Raw genomic sequence first — 24350 nt, forward strand, 5'->3', positions numbered from 1 at the left:
TTCAATGTTCAGTTTCCTTTAATGACCCCCATCTCCCTGAAGGGCAGGTGCAGGCAGCTAGGTGACAGCAAGAGATGTTCACTTGAAGATCTTGCCCTGATTGAAGGCTTTGCCCACATGCTGGAAGGCCCCCTCCCAGGAAAAATACTCTCGAACCAGCGTCTGGGTCTCCTCGCTGCCAGGATCCAGTTTCCGCCATGTGTATGACTCGTAGTCCACCTGCCAATCTGGATTCAGCTGGGGATAAAAAGCCAGCATGTGGTCAAGTTATGAGACACCACCCCACACCTGTGTTACTTCCAGCTCAAACACATGTCATCAGCCCCCAGGTCTCCTGTGAACATGAACTGCTCCTTCCTATAAGCATTCCTGAACCCTCCTCAACATCCATCAGTTCAGAAATAAAACACAGTGCTTCCTATATCCCTGCCCCACCCTAAAGAGACTCCTCTCCTCCACCTTCCTCACCGGAAAGGCAAGCTCCTGGCCTCGGAAGACCCAGACTCCAGAAATGGAGCTGCTATTGTTGGTTCCGAAGAGGATGACACTGGCGAAGGCATTCTTCCTCAACTTGTCCAGTCGCTGGAACATTCCTGAAGGGGCAAGGGAGAACATTCAGCCTTTGGAATCACAGCACTTGCTACACCTTGTTCTCCTTCCTTCTCAGACCCACTCTCTTACCAGTGATGAGATTGCAGCTCATGAAGGTCTGAGTGAGTTCTTCAGGGAAGCGATACTCTGAGTACCACAGGGACCAGCCGTCCTTATCAAAGTGCTCCCAGAAATATGGCAGTGCCACAGAGAGTGTGTCCTCATTGGAGTACTTGCGCTTAAATTCATCCAACACAAAGGTACTAAGAGGAAGAAAGCACGGGGGTCAATCAATAAGGAGGAAGATTGCCAGGCTAAGAGAAGTGAAGGGTGCTTTCACTTAAAATTTACTAACATAAAGGAAATGGTCATTGCGCTGGTAGATGTGTATGACCTTATGAGGGAAGAGAGCTCAAGGGGTTTGAACAGGGGCCTAGGACACTCCTCTGCATAAGTATGCAAGGCATGTGGAGGGTGGAACTCAAAGTGGGGCTCTGAGACCTGCCCCAGGAAGGGCATGGCTAACTGCTGCCCCCAGGTGGAGACAGAGTGAGGACTTCTTTTTCCCTGTTCAGGCCCTCCCCAGGCTGTTTTCCATGAACCACGCTCAGTCACTGACTCACCCAAGTCTCTTCCCCCCCAACCATACAGGCCTCTTCAGGTTACACAAGCTGTAACAGGAATGTAAGCAGTGAACATTCTCAAAGGGCCTCCACCCCAAATCTTACACCCATGTCCTTTAGTCTGTCTCTGCCTATAAACAAGCTTTAGTCTTTTCCAAGGTTTTCCGATGCTGGAGAGCCCTTAGGTTCAGGTTATCTTAAAAGCAATCTGGCATACTGAGCCAAGAATGCCAGCATCAATATAGCAGAGGTCACTCCCTGCATGGTTGGTGCTCTGTTTTCTTTCTTTCCAATTATAAACATATACACTGGCCAGATGCGGTGGCTCACGCCTGTAATCCCAGTACTTTGGGAGGCCAAGGCAGGTGGATCACCTCAGGTCAGGAGTTCAAGCTCACCCTGACCAACAAGCCAGTTTCTACTAAAAATACAAAAATTAGCTGGGCGTGGTGGCAGGCTGAGACAGAATAGCTTGAACCCGAGAGGCGGAGGTTGCAGTGAGCAGAGATCACGCCACTGCACTCCAGCCTGGGCGATAGAGGAAGAGTCCTGTCTGGGGAAAAAAAAAAAAAAAAAAAAAAAAAAAAAAAAAAAGGCCGGGCATGGTGGCTCACACCTGTAATCCCAACACTTTGGGAGGCCGAGGCAGGCGGATCACGAGGTCAAGAGATCAAGACCATCCTGGCCAACATGGTGAAAACCCATCTCTACTAAAAATCAAAAAAAAAAAAGTGGTGGCGCACGCCTATAGTCCCAGCTACTCGGGAGGCAGGGGCAGGAGACTCGCTCGAACCCAGGAGACAGAGGCTGCAGTGAGCCGAAATTGCACTCCAGCCTGGCAACAGAGCAAGACTCCGTCTCAAAAAAAAAAAAAAAAAAAAAAAAAAAAAAAAAAAAAAAACAAAACCAAAAAAAACCACATATTATGTGTGTGTGTATATATGTGTGAAATGCCTAACCTTGTTTTTACTCTAACTCGATACTTTGAATCTTCCATTTGTCTCTTTAATCACCTAGTCTTGCTTCTCCTGTAAAAAGACTCTCTCTAGCTGGGAAAGCCAGACAAACTGCAATTGACCCCTTAATTTGCAAGACACTAAGGGCTCCTTACCCAACCCCCTTCTGCAAGGAGTTGACCTGTGTAAGCAGATCCTCAGCATTTCAAAGGAGCCCAATTAACTGATAAGGTACTGGCACAATGTATGAAGTTCCCAGGATTTTTCTCAAAGAGATAACAACATAAACCCTGTATCTAATTATAATGAAGGATTTAGAGCCCTACACCTGGTACCTTTGCTCTTTTTGTAATCATTTGTCTTTTAAATTGTTTATCTCTCTGTAACCATTTTGCTTCTTTTGATTCTTGCATGTTTTTACTTCTGTAAAATTATTGCATTTGAGTTCCCCTCCCCTTCCTAAACCAAGGTATAAAAGTTAATAAAGCCCCTTCCTCGGGGCCGAAAGAATTTTGAGCGTTAGCCGTCTCTCGGTCGCTGGCTAATAACGGACTCTTAATTTCGTCTCAAAGTGTGGCGTTTTCTCTAACTCGCTCAGGTACAACATGTGTGTGTATATATGTGTATGTGTGCATATACATACATATATATGTATGCTGACTGAAGAAAATCACCTATAATGCCAACAAACAGGATAATCTTTTTTTTGTTTTGTTTTGTTTTCTTGAGATGGAGTCTCGCCCTGTCGCCCAGGCTGGAATGCAGTGGTGCGATCTCGGCTCACTGCAACCTCCACCTACCGGGTTCAAGCGATTCTCCTGCCCCAGCCTCCCAAGTAGTGGGATTACAGGCACATGCCACTACGCCAAGCTAATTTTTGTATTTTTAGTAGAGACGGGGTTTCACTATGTTGGTCAGGATGGTCTTAAACTCTTGACCTCGTGATCCGCCGGCCTCGGCCTCCCAAAGTGCTGGCATTACAAGCGTGAGCCACTGCGCCCAGCCCAGGATAATCTTTTATGTATTTTCCTATAGCCTTTAATTTTTCAAAGATGTAGCCATGACATACACAGTTCTGTGCTTATACTTTGTTGTTACTGTGACATCCTATCCATGCTGTTAAGAATTCTTCCAGCCTGGGAAATATAGCGAGACACTGTCTCTGCAAAAAAATTTAAAAATTAGCTGGGAGCTGGGCACCGTGGCTCACGCCTATAATCCCAGCTACTCAGAAGGCTGAGGCAAGAGGATTGCTTGAGTCCGGGAGGCAGAGGTTGCAGAGAGCCGAGATCACACCACTGCACTCCAGCCTGGGAGACAGAGCAAGACCCTTTCAAAAAAACAAAATAATTCTTTTTTTCTTTTTTCCTTGAGACAGAGTCTAGCTCTGCTGCCCAGGCTGCAGTGCAGTGGCACGATCTCAGCTCACTGCAGGCTCCACCTCCCGGGTTCACACCATTCTCTTGCCTCAGCCTCCCGAGTAGCTGGGACTACAGGTGCCCGCCACCGTGCCCGGCTAATTTTTTGTATTTTTAGTAGAGACGGGGTTTCACCGTGTTAGCCAGGATGGTTTCAATCTCCTGACCTCGTGATCCGCCCACCTCGGCCTCCCAAAGTGCTGGGATCACAGGCGTGAGCCACAGCGCCCGACCTAAAACAAAACAGTTATTTGCACTAGCAGTCCCAGCTACTTAAGAGGCTGAGGTAGAAGGACCACCTGAGATCAGGAGTTGGACACTGGACTAAGCAACATAGCAAAACCCTACCTCAAAAACAGAATTCTCTGCAAACATTTTAATGGCCAATCTTCTAATGCAGGATTGTGCCATAAATCTACTAAACACTGAATATTAAACTGAATGTTTAGTTGGTTCTATTGTTCATAGTATAAACACTGCCACGAGTATTCCAATTTCACTCAATCCTTATAACCCATGAGTTACCAACTGTTACCCTGACCCTCCCCTCTCTTTACAGATGAGACCAAGCAGAATGACCTGTCCAAGATTACACTGTAGCAAAGCAGAGGATCTGTCCTTTAACCCTAGGTCCCAGGTTCCTTTCCAAATGCATAAGAGACCTCATCTGAGGAGCCTTCAAACCTCAACCACACCAAAAGTGGGGCTGGGAATTTTTTCACACCCTCCTGAACTGTTCAAGCTATTTGTTTTGAGACAGGGTCTTCATCAGTCACCCAAGTGCAGAGGCACAATCATGGCTCACTGCAGCCTCAACCTCCTGGGCTCAAGTGACCCTCTCACCTCAGCCTGCCAAGTAGTGTGAGCCACCGCACTTGACCTAGCTGGGTCTTAAAAGAACTAGAATTAAAACCTGGACATTGATAGTCTTGGTCCTTTAGGACATCACTTTTATGATATTAAAAATGCTGGGGGAGCCAGGGGAGGTGGCTCACGCCTGTAATCCCAGCACTTTGGGAGGCCAAGGCAGGCGGATTGCCTGAGGTCAGGAGTTTGACACCAACCTGACCAACATGGTGAAACCCCGTCTCTACTAAAAATACAAAAATTAGCCAGGCATGGTGGTGCACACCTGCGATCCCAGCTACTCGGGAGGCTGAGGCAGGAGAATTGCTTCAACTTGGGAGGCGGAGACTGCAGCGAGCCGAGATCACATCACTGCACTTCAACCTGGGCAACAGAGCGAGACTCTGTCTCACCAAAAAAAAAAGGCCGGGAGCAGTGGCTCACACCTGTAATCCCAGCACTTTGGGAGGCGGAGGCAGGCAGATCACGAGGTCAGGAGTTCGAGACCAGCCTGCCCAGCACGGTGAAACCCCGTCTCTGCTAAAAATACAAAAAATTAGCCGGGCATGGTGGTACACGCCTGTAGTCCCAGCTACTCAAGAGTCTGAGGCAGGAGAACTGCTTGAACCTGGCAGGTGGAGGTTGCAGTGAGCCAAGATTGAGCCACTGCACCCCAGCCTGGGAGACAAAGCCAGACTCCATCTCAAAAAAAAAAAAAAAGGGCTGGGCGTGGTGGCTCACACCTGTAATCCCAGCACTTTTGAGAAGCCGAGGTGGGTGGATCACGAGGTCAAGAGATTGGGACCATCCTAGCTAACACGGTGAAACTCCATCTCTACTAAAAATACAAAAAATTCGACAGCCATGGTGGCGGGCGCCTGTAGTTGTAGTCCCAGCTACTCGGAGGCTGAGGCAGGAGAAAAGCTTGAACTGCGGAGGCGGAGGTTGCAGTGAGCCGAGATCACACCACTGCACTCCAGCCTGGGTGACAGAGTGAGACTCCGTCTCCAAACAAATAAACAAAAAAAACAAAAAACACACAAAAAAGGAGCCAGGTACAGTGGCTCACACCTGTAATTCCAGCACTTTGAGAGGCCAAGGATCGCTTGAGCCCAGAAGTTTGTGACCAGCCTGGGAAACATAGTGAGACCTAGTCTCTATAAATAATAAAAAATTAGCTGGGTGTGGTGGTGTGTGCCTTTGTCCCAGCTACTCCAGAAGCTGAGGTGGGAGGATCGCTTGAGTCCAGGAGGTCAAGACTGCAGTGAGCCGTGATCACGCTACTGCACTCCAGACTGGATAACAAAGTAAAATCCTGTTTCAAAAAAAAACAAAAAAAACAAAAAAAAAACAACACCTGGGGAAAGCATTTCTGGCAGCCCTGTAGGGCACCATGGTAACCCAATAAACAGACATTAATAAACATTCCCAAAACCATGTTAAGAAAATGTAAAGTTTATTAAATAAAGATTTTAAGTTTACTACTGCCTCATTTATTTCCTGCCCAGAGTATTGACCTACTATATGTGAAAATCTCTAGCTAATAATTAACAACGTCTGAGTTACAACACAATATGTAATTTGGGTTAGTTATCATGACCTATTTACACACACCAAAAATCCTGCTCACTCTTGACCTGCACCTGTGCTAAATTCAAGGCAAATCACTAGTTCAAAAAATACATCTTTGAAGAGCACCTGCATCTGGATGGAGCCTTCCTGGTCTTGTACAAAGTACCCAGGAGTAAGAACTTTCAGCTATACCCCAAGTTGCTCCCATCCATTAGTACAATGCTTGTAATTCACAATTCTATGCACAGCTACTGTGTCCCTACCAGTGGGTGCTCCTTTAGGCTGGTTCACCCTGTATCCAAGCCATTACAAAACGGTAGAGGGTCAAATGTAAACCCTAGCAGACCAAACAGTGAAAAGATGAACGGCTTTGGAAACGACAGGGTGAGTGGCAGGAAAAAGTACAGAGAAAGAGGAGTTCCAAAGCAAAGTGACCACAGAATATGTATTTCTCATACTGCTTCAACTCCCAATAAAATGACTTGGAGCAGTGATGGAAGAAAGACTCCATCCCAGAGAACTGGGCAAGCACTCAGCGTCCTACATTTTTCATGCCAAAAATCTCGCTTTTGCTATATTATTTCTTCCAAGAACCCCTACCTTTAACTGAAAAAAGGATACAGAGGACACCTACTTTCTTCTACTTGGGGACTTAACTCTACCCAGTTGTGAAAAATGAACTAGACAGACACTACTTAGCTATGATCTTCATCCTTTTTCTTAGTGAGCAATTTTTGTACAGTCTGATTCACCAAAACAGAAAACAACAATTCAAAGGACCCTGCTCTGGCATCCACTATCTCTGCACAGCCGGCCGCGCAGCACTTTCTTCCTCCCCACGCCTCTCCCTGTGTTTGTTCTCAGAGCTCTCAAATGGGTCAAATGAGCTTGCTCAAAACCAGTTTACCACTGTATCAAAATCTGTTCCTGTCTTTGTTGGAATAGGAGTTCAGTCTTCCCCAGTACTGGCTGTACTTGGAACTTGCTCTCCACAATCAAAATTTGCCCAATTCCTGATGACCAGCCCAGAAAGCTGCTTTATTTGCAACTAAAATATACCTTTAACTTTATATGGACAACCTAAAATTCTGGCTGTAGCTGTGTGTGAGGGGGGACATACAGAGGTGAGAACAGGCCTTCTTTGGTCCCACACCCTCCACCCTCCAATATCCTTACCTCTTGGGCAGGTGAGCGAAGGGGTCTTTGGCCTTGGGCTCAGCAGCCAGCGCCTGCTCACATTCATCCATCTCCTCCTCAGGAGCAGGGGCAGCCGCCTTTTTCTCCTCCTTCCGCTCAGCCTGGGGCTTCTGCTTCTCTTCCCGTGAACCCTTCTCTTTCCGTGGTGTGTCCTTTTTAGGTTGGGTCTCTGCAAACTTTTTAGCTGGTGCAGAGGAAGGCAGGAAAGTGAACGAATGTTCTGCCTCTTTCCACACCCCTCCAAAACCACACAGAGCAAGCAGGGTAACAGAGGAAACTGACCAATGGGACAAGTAAGGAACCTAGGCCCCAGACTGCTCATCAGTTCACTGTATGTCCTCCAGCAAGAACACACTCAGCAACAAATACTTTATATCGCAACTCTATCTAGTAATACAAATTAGTCAGGGTATGAGTGTATACGAAACAAATTGCACATACCATTAGCTACCACACTGACACCCTACATTCTACAGGTCCCCATAACCCAAAAGCAAGACAGGAAATCAAGGGGTTGATGCACAGCAAACCAGACCGTGATCCTGGTCATGTGCCTCCCGATCTCCTCAGACTCACCATCAAACTGGGCCATCTTCTCACACAGTTTCACTTCCCCCAAGACAGCCCGGAACTGGGGCTGGTTAATGCAGGTGAGGAACCAGCGGTTGGTATTGGGAAAGGCCTGGCGGAAAGAAGGCTCTAGAACCTGCCAGGACATAAGGGTGGAAACAAAGTCAGTGGAAAGGCCCTGAAGAGTTCTGTTCACAGCAAGAGCCTTTGCTCTACCTAAGTCCCAGTGCTCACCTTCTTTTCAAACCCTATAGACAATAGCTTCATACAACATCATCCTTCCCTGGATTACTTCCCATTTCTTCATTTTTTTAATTTTTTTTTTTTTTTTGAGACAGAGTCTCGCTCTGTCGCCCAGGCTGTGGTGCAATGGTGTGATCTCAGCTCACTGCAGCCTCTGCCTCCCAGGTTCAAGTGATTCTCGTGCCTCAGCCTCCCGTGCCTTAGCCTTCTGAGTAGGTGGGCCTACAGGTGCCCGCCACCACACCCAGCTAATTTTTGTACTTTTAATAGAGATGGGGTTTCACCCTGTTGGCCAGGCTGTTCTCGAACTCTGACCTCAAGTGATCCGCCCGCCTCGGCCTCCCAAAGTGCTGGGATTACAGGCGGGCGGATCACGAGGTCAGGAGATCGAGACCATCCTGGCTAACACAGTGAAACCCCCGTCTCTACTAAAAATAAAAAAATTAGCTGGGCGTGGTGGCGGGCAGCTGTAATCCCAGTTACTCGGGAGGCTGAGGCAGGAGAATGGGGTAAACCCGGGAGGCGCCTGGGTGACAGTGAGACTCTGTCTCAAAAAAAAAATTAGCCGGGCGTGGTGGCACGCGCCTGTAGCCCCAGCTACTCCAGAGGCTGAGGCAGGAGACTCACTTAAACCCAGGAGGCGAAGGTTGCAGTGAACCGAGATCATGCCACTGCACTCCAGCTTGGGTGACAGAGTGAGACTCCATCTCAAAAAAAAAAAAAAAAAAAAAAATTGTAATAGAGATGGGGTCTCACTACGTTGCCCAGGCTTATCTTGAACTCGCATGCTCAAGCAATCCTCCTGCCCTGGCCTCCTAAAGTGCTGGGAATTACCGGTGTGAGCCACCACGCCTGGCCTCCATTTCTTTTTCTAATCTTTTTTTTTTCAGTGCAGTCCAGTTTAATGGATGGATGCTTGGGTCCATCCTCCATTTAGGAGTAGGAGTAATAACTGTCTTGCTCCTTTACAAAACTATTTCAGATCTACTGTTTCCAATCTTTCAAATTTCACACGTCGGCTGGGAGCGGTGGCTCATGCCTATAATCCCAGCACTTTGGGAGGCCGAGGCGGGCGAATCACCTGAGGTCAGGAGTTCGAGACCAGCCTGGCAAACATGGTGAAACTCCGCCTCTACTAAAAATACAAAAATCAGCCAGGCATGGTTGCACATGCCCGTAATCCCAGCTACTCAGGAGGCTGAGGCAAGAGAATCGCTTGAACCCGGGAGGCAGAGGTTGCAGTGAGCCGAGATCGCGCCATCACACTCCAGCCTGGGGGACAAGAGTGAGACTTCGTCTCTGAAAAAAAAAAAAAAGATTGAGACCCACAGAGGGCTATCGAGGACTCATTTTGCCAAATAAAATCTAAACACTATAGGTATTTACTATCTACATTGGCCATACTACACACACACACACACACACACACACACACACCCATCAAGCTTCAGAAAGTAAAGAACATTCAAAGACAATATTGGAACACATTTAGAATAATGGACAGTCCTGGCTGGGCGTGGTGGCTCACACCTGCAATCCCAACATTTGGGAGGCCGGGGCGGGTGGATCACCTGAGGTCCTCAGGAGATCAAGACCAGCCTGACCAACATGGCAAAACCCCGTCTCTGCTAAAAATACAAAATTAGCCGGGTTTGGTGGCGCATGCCTGTAATCCCAGCTACTTGGGAGGCTGAGGCAGGAGAATCACTTGAACCTGGGAGGTGGAGGTTGCAGTGAGCCAAGATCGTGCCACTGCACTCCAGCCTGGGTGACAGAGCAAGACTCCGTCAAAAATAAATAAATAAATAAATAATGGACAGTCCTTCAAATTAAACTTAGTGTCTGGTGTATTAGCCATGGTCAAAGAAAAATAAGAATAAACAGCTTCAGGTAGAACTGTTGTCATTTTTTAGTTTGCAAAGACCAGAAGAGGAAAAAAAAATCTTGTCATGGAAACAGAACACAGCAGTCAGAGTGCTGGTTCCACAGTACTTGGGTTCAAATTCTACTCTACCACTTACTAGATTCACTAAGATGATCCCCAAGAGGACCCTGGCACGGGGTCTGGCATGCAGTAAGTGTTTTTTCCTTTGCTGTGATCACATTACTATTCTGGACCAGCATGAGTCCAAGAGCTTTTATTTGGAAACCAGTGACTTGTCATTCTTTTTTGACCCAATAACCTTGACAGTGATTATTACTACACTGATTTTATAGATTGCAAAGAGTAAAAAACAGGACTAAAGGAATTCACCCGCATATAACCCCTTACCTACATTGGTAAACAGTGAAGCCAAGGCTTGAACCTGTATCTGTCTCCAAAAGAGCTTAAAGAGCCTTTTTTTTTTTTTTTTTTTTTTTTTTTTTGAGATGGAGACTTGCTCTTGTCCCCCAGGCTGGAGCGCAGTAGCTGGATCTTGGCTCACTGCTACCTCCACCTCCTGGGTTCAAGCCATTCTCCTGCCTCAGCCTCCCAAGTAGCTGGGATTACAGGTGCCTACCACCACGCCCGGCTAATTTTCGTATTTTTAATAGAGACGGGGTTTCACCGTGCTGGCCAGGATGGTCTTGAACTCCTGATCTCAAGTGATCCACCCGCCTAGGCCTACCAAAGTGCTGGGATTACAGGTGTTAGACACAGTGCCTGGCCTGCCTCCAAAAAGATCTTAATGCTGAAGCTACCATCATCACCTCTGTCTTCACAACTAAGAATAACCAATCTTCCCAGGAAATATGGCAACAACCTAAACATCTTAGCTGCCAAACAGAAACTAAAGGCAAGACATTACCCAGCTTCTTAAAAGAATGGAAGGCAAGTGATGGTACTCAGTCCTGGGATTCCTGGCCGTTTTTTGTTTGTTTGGACATAAAGTCTCACTCTCACCCAGGCTGGAGTGCAGTGGGGCGATCTGTGCTCAGCGCAACCTCCACCTCCCAGATTCAAGTGATTCTTGTGCCTCAGCCTCCCAAGTAGCTGGGGCTATAGGTGCGTGCCACCACACCTGGCTAATTTTTTGTATTTTTATTAAAGATGGGGTTTTACCATGTTGGCCAGGCTGGTCTCAAACTCCTGACCTCAGGTGATCTGCCTACCTCGGCCCCCCAGTGTGCTCGGATTACAGGCATGAGCCACTGCACCCACCTCTAGCTGTTTTCCAAGTCCTCAGCAGAATACAGGGTAACCTAGATACCTTGTCACTTTGTTTCTAATCCCCATCTACCCACTGCCAAATGGATTTTCCATAAACTTCACCTGCTTATAGAGCCACAATAGGGTGCAGACAACTGTGATGTCAGCCAGTGTCACTCGTTCGCCCACCAGAAAAGTCCTCGTCTTCAAGTAAGCATCCAGCAGCCCCAGAATTCGCCTCACTTCCTCCTTTGCATTCTCAGTGGCCTAGTGATTCAACATGATAAAACTCATCAGTGGGTACCAATCCCTTTCCCTCACCTCCCCCATTAATAGAACTAAGAGGGCTATTTCACCTAGAAGTCTGAGCTCACCCTCACCCTCTTTCAATGGAGGCAGATCCTAGGATCATTCTAAATGTATTACAAACAAAGGAACTTCAGAGGTCCTCTGGTCCAGCCACCCCCTTACCGTTTGGTATAATCTCTTCACAGCAGCAATCCCTCTTCTGATCACTCATGACAGACACTTCCTCCATCAACTGCCCACTGCTTCAAACTCGTACCCTAGAGATTACGTCTTCTCATTGCCTACATATCCTTGGCATCTTTTTTTCAATCTATTTTATTTCTTATTCCCAACACCCAGGAGCTGATGCCACCCCTGCCCCTGGCTTCTCTCAAAGTTCCAAGGCTCACCTGTTTGTTGTGGTGCATGATGCCCAAGGTGGGGAACACCCAGGTACTGGCTGGGGGCACTATATCGGAATCAGCAAAGCTCACCCACTGCACCACCTGGGCTGCTGCCTCTGGAGTACTTCCCCGCAGCTCCTCGTTGCTCACTGCAGAGGCAGAACACAAAGGTCAGAACTCTGGGGGAATGCCAACACCAGTCCAGGTCCTGGAGAATTCCTTCATATCCACCCCCACTCACACTCATACTCTCCTACACCCTCACCTCCAAATTCTCCCATACGCATATACCCCTGCAAATTACCATAGTAGGCAATGGCGTTGCTCTCAAACACACAGAATCCATCATCACCCTCAAATGCTGGGACCTGGGGACAAAGCAGTGAAAAGATAAGGTAAAACACACAAAATTTCTCCCTAACCAATACCAGGAGCCAAACTGCTTTGAAAATACTTACATAAGGCTGACGATCCTCACTATCCAAACTCTCGATACTACCTGATACTCAAGAACCATAAATAAATACTTCAAGAACTTGGCCTCCTTTGCAATCTGAATTCACAATGTTAACTAGGAAGCCCAACAGATTTGAATATTACAAGATATTTGTATGAAATCTCTGGATCAAACAAGCAGAAGGCCAAAAGCAACTCCTGTATCAATGTCTGTATCAGTTAAAGTATTAGTGTGTGACCCAGAACCAAACAGCACATCATCTCCTCCATTCTTAGCATGTTTCTTCACCTATCTCTATAAACCCCTTGGGGTAAGAATCCTGCTTATAACAGATACCTGATATATTTGCACTGAAAATGCTTAGTCAAAACTCATTCTCTTTCCCACAAAGTAAACTCGTGAATTTTATAAAGTCACAGAATAACTCCGTATTTTTTTTTTCACAACTACATGTGAATCTATACTTATCTCAAAATAAAATCACCGAAATATTGAAGAAAATAACATGGGAAGCTCCCTTTTAGAGATGGGGGCCATCTCCAGAGTGACAGAATCCCAGGGCCTTGGTTTCTCGGAACCGAAGGATGCTCCCCATCTCCCAACTCACCTTGCCGGCAGGAAATTTGCGGAGAAATTCAGGGGTGCGGTTGGTTTGGCCAAAATGGAAGTGGGGTGGTGCGGAGAGCACGCGGACCTGAGCCCCGCTATACTGAGCAGCGATGAGAGCCTTGAAGGCCCTCCAGTTTTCAGGATACGTGTACAGGGTCTATGGCAGAAAGAGACGGACAAAATTAATGAGTAGAAGGGTCCCAGTCCTTAATGCCACTCCCCAGGATGACTTTCCTGAATAATCCCCATGTGTTCAACTCACCCTTTTACTTCCTCTGGTGAAACAAGTCCTTTAGTACTTGCCATATGTAATCAGAATCCTCCGAAATACCAAGAACAGAACTACACATCAACTGCTAAATAAAGCTTGTTGACAGATTTGACCTTCCCTAAGGACACCTCTAGAAGTATTCTCTTCCCCTCAAATCTATCTCCAAGAAATTCAGAACTTCTAGCTCCATCAGACTCCATCTGCCTACAAACATACTCCCCTCCCTTCCCGGAGCCCTCGTTTCATTCATTGATGGTTCTGAGCGCCTGCCTACTCTACTGCTCAGCTGCTCACCGCTTCAAAAGCATCGTCCTGTCTCTAAGGCACGCACAACGATCGAGAGATTTCTAGTTCCCCTCAGAATAACCAGAGATAGGGGATGGCACGCCGTCTTCTTAAATCAACTCCTCTCCCTCAAAAGGCTTTCTTTCCGTGTCGCGCATACCATCCCTCCGGTCCTGTCCCGCATCGAGTTCCCCGGCGTTGCCTTCTCTATTAAGCTGGCCAGCGAAGTCCAATTGGTCTGACTTCACTTTCCGGAGAATCCTCTCGCTCCCAAACCTCCCTGAGAGACGACCTTTAACCGTGCCACCCGGACCTTCCTACAAAGACCCTCCTCTTCAACCTGTCCCCAGTGTTACTCCACAAAACGGTCACAGAAGTTCGTCAACCTGCCCAGATACCACGCCTCAAAGCGGCAATAGAGCCGAACCCCTTCTTTTTCAGGCTTCGGACGGCCGAGACCCGGCATCTCTTTTCTCCTCTTCCCCAGACCCTTCCACCTCTGGCCTCCGAGAGCCCCAGCCTAAGTTCCCCTCCAGGCCCTAGGAACCCTACTCTCCAGCAGTACAGTCTGTAGACCCCGAATCAGCTCCCCACTCAGCCTCAGAACTCCTCTGGCGCCGACTGGCCCCACTCGGGCAAAGGATGGCGGTGGATAGGGTGACCCGAACCACCACAGCCGGCAAACTTACCCCAGCCGCCATGGTGATTCCGCAAAGAAAGGGGGTGGGGTTCTCGGCGCTGCCGCAAAGTAAGCCGCCCGGGAAAGAAGGGAGGGGGAAAGAGGAGAGCTGTGGGGAAACAGCAGCCGGAAAGCGAGGACGAAACAGAAGACGTACGTACGACAGTTCAGTATCCAGTGGCGCTGAATTGGAAAAAGAACGGGGTGGGTGGGGCCTGCTGGCCAGCGCGGAAAAAGCTCGCGCCTGCGCATTGGAGCTCTTGACCGGCCCGCCCCTCAAGTGCAGCGGGCCAATCGGAGTCTAGACGTGGAGGTAGACAGCGTGGAGGGCGGGGAAGCTGTGAGAACCCGCTGGAAAAGCCGCGAGTTCTCGGCTACGTGGCGCGGCTCTTGGCCCGGCGCGGCCAGTGCTACTGGGGGCGTCGCCTTCTGGCCCGCCGAGGGACAAGTGACTTGATGGTAGATTTTGCCAAGCGCCTCACATGATTCTATGAAACTCATGGGAGCGAGGAACAGCTGCTGCGCGGAGGTGGCAGTGTGTGTGCTAAATCCCTTTAGTTCCTGCTCTGCTTTTCCTCCAGAAAGGGATGAGCGTCTAACAGGGGCCCGGTCTGAACCCGCCTGCCAAAGTGAGGTTTGCTCACATCCAACCCCTTGCAGCTCCAGGGTGCTGTTACTGCGAGAAGGGCACCGGCCCGCCGGCCCGAAGCAGGGCAGGGACATGAGGGAGAACGCGCCCTGTCCCTCCCACCTCCTCCGGACTCGGCCCCTGGAGGGGCTGACGCTGACATCGTCGCTTCTGATGTTCATGGCTTTTGACCCAGGTTCAGGTTTGAAATCTCTTACCCATTTTAAGAACGGGATGAACTCTCCTCGTTTAAAGGAGAGAATGAAGAACCCTGAACGCAAATCTCCGTCCTTGTCCCCATAAATCTGAGGCGACAGGAAGAATGTGGAGGCAAGCCTGGCTCTTCTCAGTACTGCTCGAGCCACCCACCGCTCTGCCATTCAGGAACTCTGCGCGGGTGCCAGGTGCCACGCGCGGTGCTGCCCCCGCACTCCCCTCGAGCTGTGCGAACTGTAGGAAGGAGCAGCTGCTGGGGTGGAGAGCAGCAGGGAGAGACCCATGTTTGGGGTCAGAGGAGAGCAGCTGCATGAAGTTCTGGGGGAGGGGAAGGAGGATTAATGATGGAAATGAAAGGAAACGGGAAGACTGTATTAAACTAGCAGCTTTATTGCCCTTTAGGGGCCATGTTTTCACTTGAGATGTCGAAGTGCTTGAGGGAGGAAAACCTGTAAGAAATGATGGAGATCAGGGAACAGGCCTTGGGGATCCTGGAGCGGGGTCACAGTGAGCATTCGGTCAGCCGGGGAGACAGACGCCACAAAGCTCAGCAGGGGCTCAGTTTCTGGCCTCTCTTCACCACCACTCAGTCCTCTCAGCTCCTGGGTGACCTGAGCCTCAGTCGCCAGCCACCCTGCTCTTGTACCAGCGCCACCTCCAGCTCCTTCCTTGGTTTGCTGCTGCAAGCGTCTACGGGCTCGCCGCCGCCCTTGCCACACTCGGTGCCACAAGGCACAGCGCCAGCTCACTGAGGAGGGCAGGGATGCCCCCTTCCCTGCCTCACCCTGAGACCCTCCTTGGGCTGCCTCTTGTCCCTTGGGCCCCCGCTCTGCCAGGGCTGCATGGCTGGGCTGCCCCTCTTCTCCAGGGGCTCCATGCTTTCCAGTGGTCAGGGGCAGGTCCCCTGGCTGCCCAGGGCTCTGCATGGCCCAGTCCTGCACCATCTCTCCAACCTCTATAACCATCTCTTCTACCCTGTCTTCCCCACCGTCCCCTACACATCCCTGCTGCTCCTCTTTCCCCTCCTCATAGCAGTTTTTCTGTCCATCTACTTTGAGTCTTTTGCTTGTCCCTCCCTGAGAGGACTCCCCAGTTCCACCTCCTTCTGACCGCGGTCTCTTGGTTCCCTGTTCTATGTGGCACCCCAGTGCTTCCCTGAATACCTGCACCAGGGCAGCAGTGAGGTGGGTGAAGGGTGCAAGAGGTAAAGGGATCGGGGTAGCAGAGAGCAGGGAGCTGGGGGAGCTGGGCTGCAGAAGGGGGAGCAGCCCCCAGTCCCGACCGTGGGAGGAACGGCGCTGGTACTGGAGGCTTCGGCAGTAATTGGCTGCTGCTCGGCAGCAGTTCTGTAGTCGCCCAGCCACCCGGCTGGTCACATTGGCTGCGACATTGTGACTCAGGTCAAAAGGGTCCTGGAGATTCAGGGGGCCAAGGCGCAGACCCTCCCAGAGATTAGAAGACAGGCCCCCTGCCACAGGCAGTGCCTGGCCCTCCCGCAGGGACAGCAGGGAGCCACGAAGATCCCAGCAAGATACACAGGAGAAGAACTGGGCTAGCAGGGAACCTGGAGGAGGAGGAAGAGTGGGGAAAGGGGGGTCACTTAGAGGCCAGAACTGATACAGGTCCTGCACCAGAGCCATTTCCTTAGCAGGACTTTCTTTTTCCCTTCCAAGGGGCTCAGCAGAGTCCCAGGAAGCTAGGCTTCTCTGATCCCTATAAACAAGAGGTCAAACCTCTCTCCCTGCCCAGACATGATGTCCTTGCCCAGATGCTGCTGCTCCTTGCTAGGCAGTGCAACCTTGGGCAAGTCACTTAATTGCTCCCAAACATGGTTTCTTCATCTGTAAAATGGCAGTAATAATATTAGGTATCTCACAGGCTTTCTGTGAGAACCATGCCTGGCACACAGTGTGATATATGTTACCTACTGTTGATGAACATCATTACTAGTCCTCTACCAGGCTCCCCAAACTCACTGAGGGGCTCCACATTTGTGCTGGGCTCCAGTCTTGAGGCATCTCTGGGGAAACTGCAGTCCCAGCCATCGACTTCCACCTGTTCCCCCTCTCCTGTGAAAGTAAATAAGGTGAGAGTCAGTCTGGAAGCAAGGAGATTGAGAGTGGGGGTAGAGAGATCTCATTCCCAGAGTTGCTTTGTGTATCTAAGTGTGATGAAGAAGAGAGAGGAAGCTAACAAGATGGAGAGGGTGGAGGCTAGGCCGAGTACCTGCTTTCTGGGTGAGCTGGGACACAGTGGGCAACACAGGAGGGTCCCTGGTCTGAAGAAAATAGATCACCAGCAAGGTCAGGGCGTAGTTACTGAGAAGGGGGCCACTCCCTGGGTAAATAAGCAATAATTCCGGTTAGATCAGAGGTGCTTCTAATCCCCTCACTGGCAGTTTTCTCAACCCTGGTGCCCATTCTGACCTCCCTTCTCTCCCTGAATCCCTGCTTTTGTCCTGACACCAACTCAGCCCCAAGTCTGTCCTGATCCATTCTCACCTGACAGCCCCCGACCCTGAGCCCAGCAGCGGAGGGTGTACACGAGGGGCCGGACTCGACCATCCAGCTCAGAGCAGAGACTCAGGAAACGGGAGTTATGCAGGGCCAGCCTGGGACAAAGCAGGGACAAGGGTGTTAGGGCTTGGGGATGTCAGAACCTACCACCCCCAGCTTTCATTCCAGACTTGCATAACTGGGGCCAGCTGGATTAAGGCCAGAACAGTTTCCCCAAATGTTGCTCACTGATCTTGTGAGACAGTGTGCAAAAGGACAAAGGAGTTCGGGAAACACTTCATCCTGTACGCCCATCCTGGACATTCACAGCACATTATTATAAGGCTGCTCATGAGCCATGGTCACACCACTGCACTCCAGCCTGGGTGACAGAGCAACATCCCATGTCAAAAAAAAAAAAAGACTGCCCAGAGCCTTTACTATGCAAAGAAACAAAGACAGGAAGGGAGAGAGGAAGGAAGGAAAGGAGAGAGGGCAAGGGGAGAAGGGAAGAAATGGAGAAACCTTTTTGCATCTAATTTTGAATTTCCCAAATTTATTAAACCGCAGAGCTCTTTTCTACATCCCTTGAAAGTAGTATTCTAGGGCGCAGTGCCTCACGCCTGTAATCCCAGCACTTTGGGAGGCTGAGGTGGGCAGATCACCTGAGGTCAGGAGTTCGAGATCAGCCTGGGCAACACGGTGAAATCCCATCTCTACTAAAAATACAAAATTAGCCAGGTGTGGTGGCACTTGCCGGTAAACCCAGCTACTCGGGAGGCTGAGGCAGGAGAATCGCTTGAACCTGGGAGGCGGAGGATCCAGTGAGCTGAGATCTCGCCATTGCACTCCAGCCTGGGCAACAAGAGTAAATCTCCATCTCACCAAAAAAAAAAAAAAAAAAAAGAAAGAAAGTAATATTCTAAGGAACACACTTTACAAACACTGAACTGGAAGCCAAGCAGGAGGAGATAAGGGACAGAAAGAGGGATGGTCCCAAACAAGGACAAACTTGAGACTCGGCAGGTGCAGGAGTTTCCCAAGCCAGACTCTCTCCTGGCCCATCCCAGAATTCTCAGCTGGCCTGCCCCAAAGAAAGGTACGGTACCTCACGCCTGTAGTCCCAGCACTTTGGGAGGCCGAGGCAGGTGATCACCTGAGGTCGGGAGTTCGAGACCAGCCTGACCAACATGGAGAAACCCCGTCTCTATTAAAAATACAAAATTAGCCAGGCATGGTGGTACATGCCTGTAATCCCAGCTACTTGGGAGGCTGAGGCAGGAGAATCACTTCAACCTGGGAGGCAGAGGTTGCGGAGAGCCAAGATGGCGCCATTGTACTCCAGACTGGGCAATGAGCGAAATGTCATCTCGAAAAAAAGAAAGGTACCGGTTACTGAGAAAGGTACCGGTTACTGAGGGAGACGTCACCGTGGAGACCTGAAGGCCGATGACAGAACTTGACCACAGGGCGCCGGGCAGAGGGCACAGTTTGGACTCGATACACCCCAGGGACACAGCCCCGGAGAATGGATCCCACCAGCTCCAGCATTGCTGCCCCCTCTGCTTTCTCCTCTTTTGGGGTCTCTGCTAGTTCTGGGGCCTTCCCCAGGCCCCCCTCTTCCCTGTCCTCTAGCAGTGGTGAGGCTGGAGGCAGAGACTGGGGAGAAGCAAGGGTCTCGGAGGCCAAGGCAGAGTCCGGAGTTTGGGGCGCCAGGGAGGAGGAAGGGGTTTCAAAGTCCAGGGCTTCAGAATCCTGGGGAGAAGCTGGAGGTTGTGAATCTGGAGGGGAGGCTGGGGTGCAGGCCAGGGCTTGAGGGTCCAGAGGGGAAGCCAGGGCCGAGTCCAGCGATGGAGATTCTGGAGCCTTTGGGACTGGCTGTGGACAGAAATGAACTGAGTGAATTGCTTCTGCTGTCCCCTCAGCAGGGATCTCTCAAGATAATATTACTTCCAGCTTATTCAGCTCTATTTTAAGGGCTTTATACATATTAACTCATTTAATCTTCACAGCAACCTTTTTTTTTTTAAAGATAACCTTTTAATTCTATAAAATAAAAGGTCTACCTCTGCAAAAAATGTCATTGTCGTGAAAGACAAAAACAGAGGAACTATTACAGACTAAAGAGAAACTGTAACAGTCCATTGTCAGGACAGCTGACCAAATTAGAGTATGGACTGTAAAGTCTGTAAAGGTTTACATTTGTACCAGTGTAACATTTCCTCAACTTGATAATGGTACTGTGGTTATACACTAGAATACCTTTACACTAGAATACCTTTGTTCTTGCATAACACACACTGAAATATAGAGGGGTAAAGGAATGTGATACATGCAACCTTCTCTCAGATGATTCAGAAAATATAAATAGAGAGTGTGTGTGTGTAGGGAAAGATAAAAAGAATGATAAAACATTTAAAAACTCCTGTTGCGGGGGCAGCAGGCATATAGGAACTCTACTTTCTGCTCACTTTTGCTGTGAATCTAACACTGCTCTAAAAAATAAAGTCTATTTTTTTTTTTTTTTTTTTTTTTTTGAGATGAAGTCTCAATCTGCCATCCAGGCTGGAGTGCAGTGGCACGATCTCGGCTCACTGCAACCTCCACCTCCTGGGTTCAAGCTGTCTCTCCTCCCTTAGCCTCCCGAGTAGCTGGAATTACAGGCGTGTGCCACCATACCCGGCTAATTTTTGTATTTTTAGTAGAGACAGCGTTTCACCATGTTGGCCAGGCTGGTCTCAAACTCCTGACCTCAGGTGATCCACCTGCCTTGGCCTCTCAAAGTGCTGGGATTACGCAGGCGTGACCCACCGCACCTGGCCAAGTCTATTTTTTGAAAATAATAATAGGCTGGGCATGGGGGCTTATACCTGTAATCCCAGCAATTTGGGAGAATGAGGCAGGAGGATTCCTTCAGCCTAGGAGTTCGAGACCAGCCTGGGAAACACAGTGAGACCCTATTTCTAAGTAATAATAATAATCCTTTCCTAAACAGAATCTGTACATTAGATGTTAGAAAATACAGATAAGTGGCCAGGCATGGTAGCTCATTCCTGTAATCCCAGCACTTTGGGAGGCCAAGGTGGGCAGATCACTTGAGGCCAGGAGTCCAAGACCAGTCTGGCCTACATGAAGAAACCCCACCTCTACTAAAAATACAAAAAACTAGCCAGGCATGGTGGCGTGTGCCTGTATTCCGAGCTACTTGGGAGGCTGAGGCACGAGAACCACTTGAACCCAGGAGGTAGAGGTTGCAGTGAGCCGAGATCACAGCACTGTACTCCAGCTTGGGTGACAGAGTTAGACTGTGCCTCAAAAAAAAAAAGAAAATACACATAAGCAAAACTAAAAGGACCTTATTGTATATTTCTTAATATATTTTTTCCAAAATAAGATCATATTGTACGTACCATTTTGAAATTTTTTTTTTTGTTACGACTGCCAGGTATCCATGTCAATTCATTTTTTTTTTTTTTTTTTGAGAAGGAGTCTCCCTCTGTCACCCAGGCTGAAGTGCAGTGGCGCAATCTCGGCTCACTGCAACCTCTGCCTCCTGGGTTCAAGTGATTCTCCTGCCTCAGTCTCCCAAGTAGCTGGGACTACAGGTGTACACCACCACACCCAGCTAATTTTTGTAATTTTTTTTTAGTAGAGATGGGGGTTTCACTATATGTTGGCCAGGCTGGTCTTGAACTCCTGACCTCAGGTGATCCACCCACCTCAGCCTCCCAAAGTGCTGGGATTACAGGCGTGAACCACTGCGCCTGGCCCTGTCAGTTCATTTTCATCCTAATACTCATCCATATTCACATCTCTCCAATTACAATAAACTCAGGTAGGTCCTATTATCTGCATTGTAGACGAGGAACTAAGACATGGAGAGCTAAAGGACTTGCCCAGTCACATGGCCATTCTCATGGACTCTTCCCAGCTGCCTCCCTGGGACACTCACTCACCTGGGGCTCTTCCAAGTCACCCAGATCCAAGAAGAGGTCAAGATCACAGCCATGGACATCGAAGCTATTTATGGAAGAGCCAAAAGGGTGGACCACACAGCCTGGGTGCCGAGCAGAGAAGAAAGGTCAAGAGAAGTTAGGGAGGAGCAGGGAGAAGAAGAACAAAAGGGAGCACAAAGATGGAAGAGCAACCAAACACCTCTAGCGGAGGGAGGACTGGGGATACAGACACAGGGGAGCAAAGGCCAGGGAGGGCTCAGACGTAGTAGGGGAGGTAACTTACCAGGGAAGAACTCTGTGAAGACCTCCTGCATCAGGGCCACCACCAGGCTCCGAAGCTGCCGCTCAGCCTCAGACAACTCCCTCAGCCCCACAAGCTTTATCATTTGTGCCCCCACGTCTGCAGCCTCAGCTAGTGCTTTGGCCAGCTGGTGACTGTCGGGGACTGCTCCCTTGGGGGATTTGGAGGCCGGGCTCTGGAACTCCTTCTGCTCCCGTGGGCGGACACGCAGGCGATGTCCTCCCAGGCTGTGCTGGGACTGTGACAAGACAGCCTCTCGAGCACCCACGTCCCCCATCTCCACAATGGCAAACACTCCCTGGTAAACAACAGGGGCAGAGATGATGATTTTGGAACCAAGAATCTAAGCATGTGATCTACAGTGGATGAGAATATTTGAAATGGAGACTATCCCATAAATTGAGAATTATTTGCTTGCTGTTTTCATAATAACGGGACATATTTAGAAAAGCAATTTTCAGCCAGGTGCAGTGACTCGTACCTGTAATCCCAGCACTTTGGGAGGCTGAGGCAGGAGAACTGCTTGAGCCTAGGAGTTGGAGACCAACCAGGGCAACATAGTGAGATCCCATCTCTACAAACAATTTTTTTTTTTTTTGAGATGGAGTCTCACTCTGTCACCCAGGCTGGAGTTCAGTGGGGTGATCTCGGCTCACTGCAACCTCTGCCTCCCAGGTTCCAGCGATTCTCCTGCCTCAGCCTCCCGAGTAGCTGGGATTACAGGCACATGCCACCACGCCCAGCTAATTTTTGTATTTTTAGTAAAAATGGGGTTTCACCATGTTGGCCAGGCTGGTCTCTAACTCCTAAACTCCTAAACTCGGCCTCCCAAAGTGCTGGGATTACAGGTGTGAGCCACTGCACCTGGCCAGTACAATTTTTTAAAATTAGCTAGGTAGTCCCAGCTACTGGAGAGGAAGAGATGGGAGGATTGCTTGAGCCCGGGGGCTGAGATTGCAGTGAGCCGAGATCGCACCACTGCACTCCAGGCTGGGTGACACAGCCACATCCTGTCTCAAAAAAAAAAAAAAAAAAAGAAAAAGAAAATTAGCCAGGCATGGCAGCACACACCTGTAGTCCCAGCTACTTGGGAGGCTATGGTAAGAGCATCACTTGAGCCCAGGATGTTGAGGCTGCAGTGAGCTGTGATTGCACCACTACACACCAGCCTGAGAGACAGCGAGACCCTGTCTCAAAAAAAAAGTAGAAAACAATTATTTCCCTCACTCCTATTCCACACATTTTACTCTCACCCCAGTCTGCCTCTAAAAACCTCATTTTATCTACATTATTTCTGTCCCCTACTCTTCCCAATGATGTGATTACACTATGACTCACCCTATAACTTTTCCTGATATAACTGGAATTTTTTTTAACATTTATTAAGGATCCATGTAACGGAATGAGTCCACTTTAAAAATCTTTTAAAAAATCAATTCATGCAGCTGGGCGCAGTGGCTCACGCCTGTAATCCCAGCACTTTGGGGAGGCTGGGTGGATCACGAGGTCAGGAGATCCACCCTCGTGGGTGGATCACGAGGTCAGGAGATAGAGACCATCCTGGCTAACACGGTGAAACCCTATCTCTACTAAAAATACAAAAAATTAACCAGGCATGGTGGTGGGCGCCTGTAGTCCCAGCTACTTGGGAGGCTAAGGCAGGAGAATGGCGTGAACCCAGGAGGCGGAGCTTGCAGTGAGCTGAGATGGCACCACTGCACTCCAGCCTGGGCGATAGAGCGAGACTCTGTCTCCAAAAAAAAAAAAAAAAAAAAAATCAATTCATGTAATGAACACTGTGCTAGGCATAAATACAAACTCATAAACCCTGTCTTCAAGAACTCACCATCTAGGAATAACAGCAGTATAACAACTATGTTGTTGTAAGTTGGTGAGTTCAGTGATATTCACTGGCCATATTTTTTTAAAGGTAAAATATTAGCATGAAGAGGAAAAACGCTGGGCGCAGTAGCTCACGCCTAATCTCAACACTTTGGGAGGCCTAGGCGAGTGGATCACTTGAGGTCAGGAGTTCAAGACCAGCCTGATCAACGTGGCAAAACCCTATCTCCACTAAAAATACAAAATTAGCTGGATATGGTGGCGCATGCCTGTAATCCCAGCTACTCAGGAGGCAACTGCTTGAACCCGGGAGGCGGAGGTTACTGTGAGCAGAGATTGTGCATTGCACTCCAGTCTGGACAACAAGAGCGAATCTCCGTCTCAAAAAAAAAAAAAGAAAAAGAAGAGGAAAAACAGGACTGCTTTAGGGAAAAAAGTCCATATTCTTTTATATCCTCCAATGGTAAAGCTGCACCCTCATCTTGTTTATAAAAAGGTTCCTGCTACAGTAAGGTAGCACCAAGACAGAGTGGTGCTAGCATAAAGATAGACATTCAGATGAAGGGAATGGAATTGAGACCCTGAAAGAAACCCACACATCTGTGGTCAACTGATTTTGAACAACGGTGTCAAGAAGATTCAATGGGGAAAGAACAGTCTTGTCAACAAATTGTGCTGGGACAACTGGATAGCCACATGCAAAACAATGATGTTGAACCTTTACCTCACACCATACATAACAATTAACTCAACCCGGAGGATGGCTTCACCAG

General features: G+C 49.0%; 2 protein-coding genes across 6 annotated transcripts in view; both read right to left on the bottom strand.

Annotated features, from left to right (window-relative positions):
* Window positions 1-14369, bottom strand: EEF1G (eukaryotic translation elongation factor 1 gamma). The gene is made up of 10 exons (XM_030810969.1): window positions 14150-14369; window positions 12903-13061; window positions 12143-12206; window positions 11845-11987; window positions 11270-11413; window positions 7780-7909; window positions 7183-7387; window positions 682-854; window positions 469-593; window positions 1-237 (listed from the first exon to the last, which is right to left on the bottom strand). The coding sequence occupies exons 1-10, from the start codon at window positions 14159-14161 to the stop codon at window positions 79-81; spliced, it is 1314 nt and encodes a 437-aa protein (XP_030666829.1). The 5' UTR covers window positions 14162-14369; the 3' UTR covers window positions 1-78.
* The window catches only part of TUT1 (terminal uridylyl transferase 1, U6 snRNA-specific), a 17921-nt gene continuing 7917 nt past the window's right edge, over window positions 14347-24350 (bottom strand). For 2 of the 5 annotated variants that reach the window (XM_003274079.3, XM_030810962.1), the window contains exons 3-9: window positions 21718-22033; window positions 21435-21535; window positions 18887-19356; window positions 17485-17594; window positions 17210-17320; window positions 16960-17052; window positions 15358-16547 (exon numbers count right to left, since the gene is read on the bottom strand). In XM_003274079.3, the coding sequence (XP_003274127.2) occupies window positions 15397-16547; window positions 16960-17052; window positions 17210-17320; window positions 17485-17594; window positions 18887-19356; window positions 21435-21535; window positions 21718-22033 (2352 nt within the window). In that variant the 3' untranslated portion in view covers window positions 15358-15396. Of the gene's footprint in view, window positions 17053-17209; window positions 17321-17484; window positions 17595-18886; window positions 19357-21434; window positions 21536-21717; window positions 22034-24350 lie in introns of all 5 variants that reach the window. The other 3 variants (XM_030810963.1, XM_030810964.1, XM_030810965.1) reach the window with 3 other exon arrangements.

The sequence above is a fragment of the Nomascus leucogenys genome, chromosome 4 (genome assembly GCF_006542625.1).
Source record: "Nomascus leucogenys isolate Asia chromosome 4, Asia_NLE_v1, whole genome shotgun sequence".
Lineage (NCBI taxonomy): Eukaryota > Metazoa > Chordata > Mammalia > Primates > Hylobatidae > Nomascus > Nomascus leucogenys.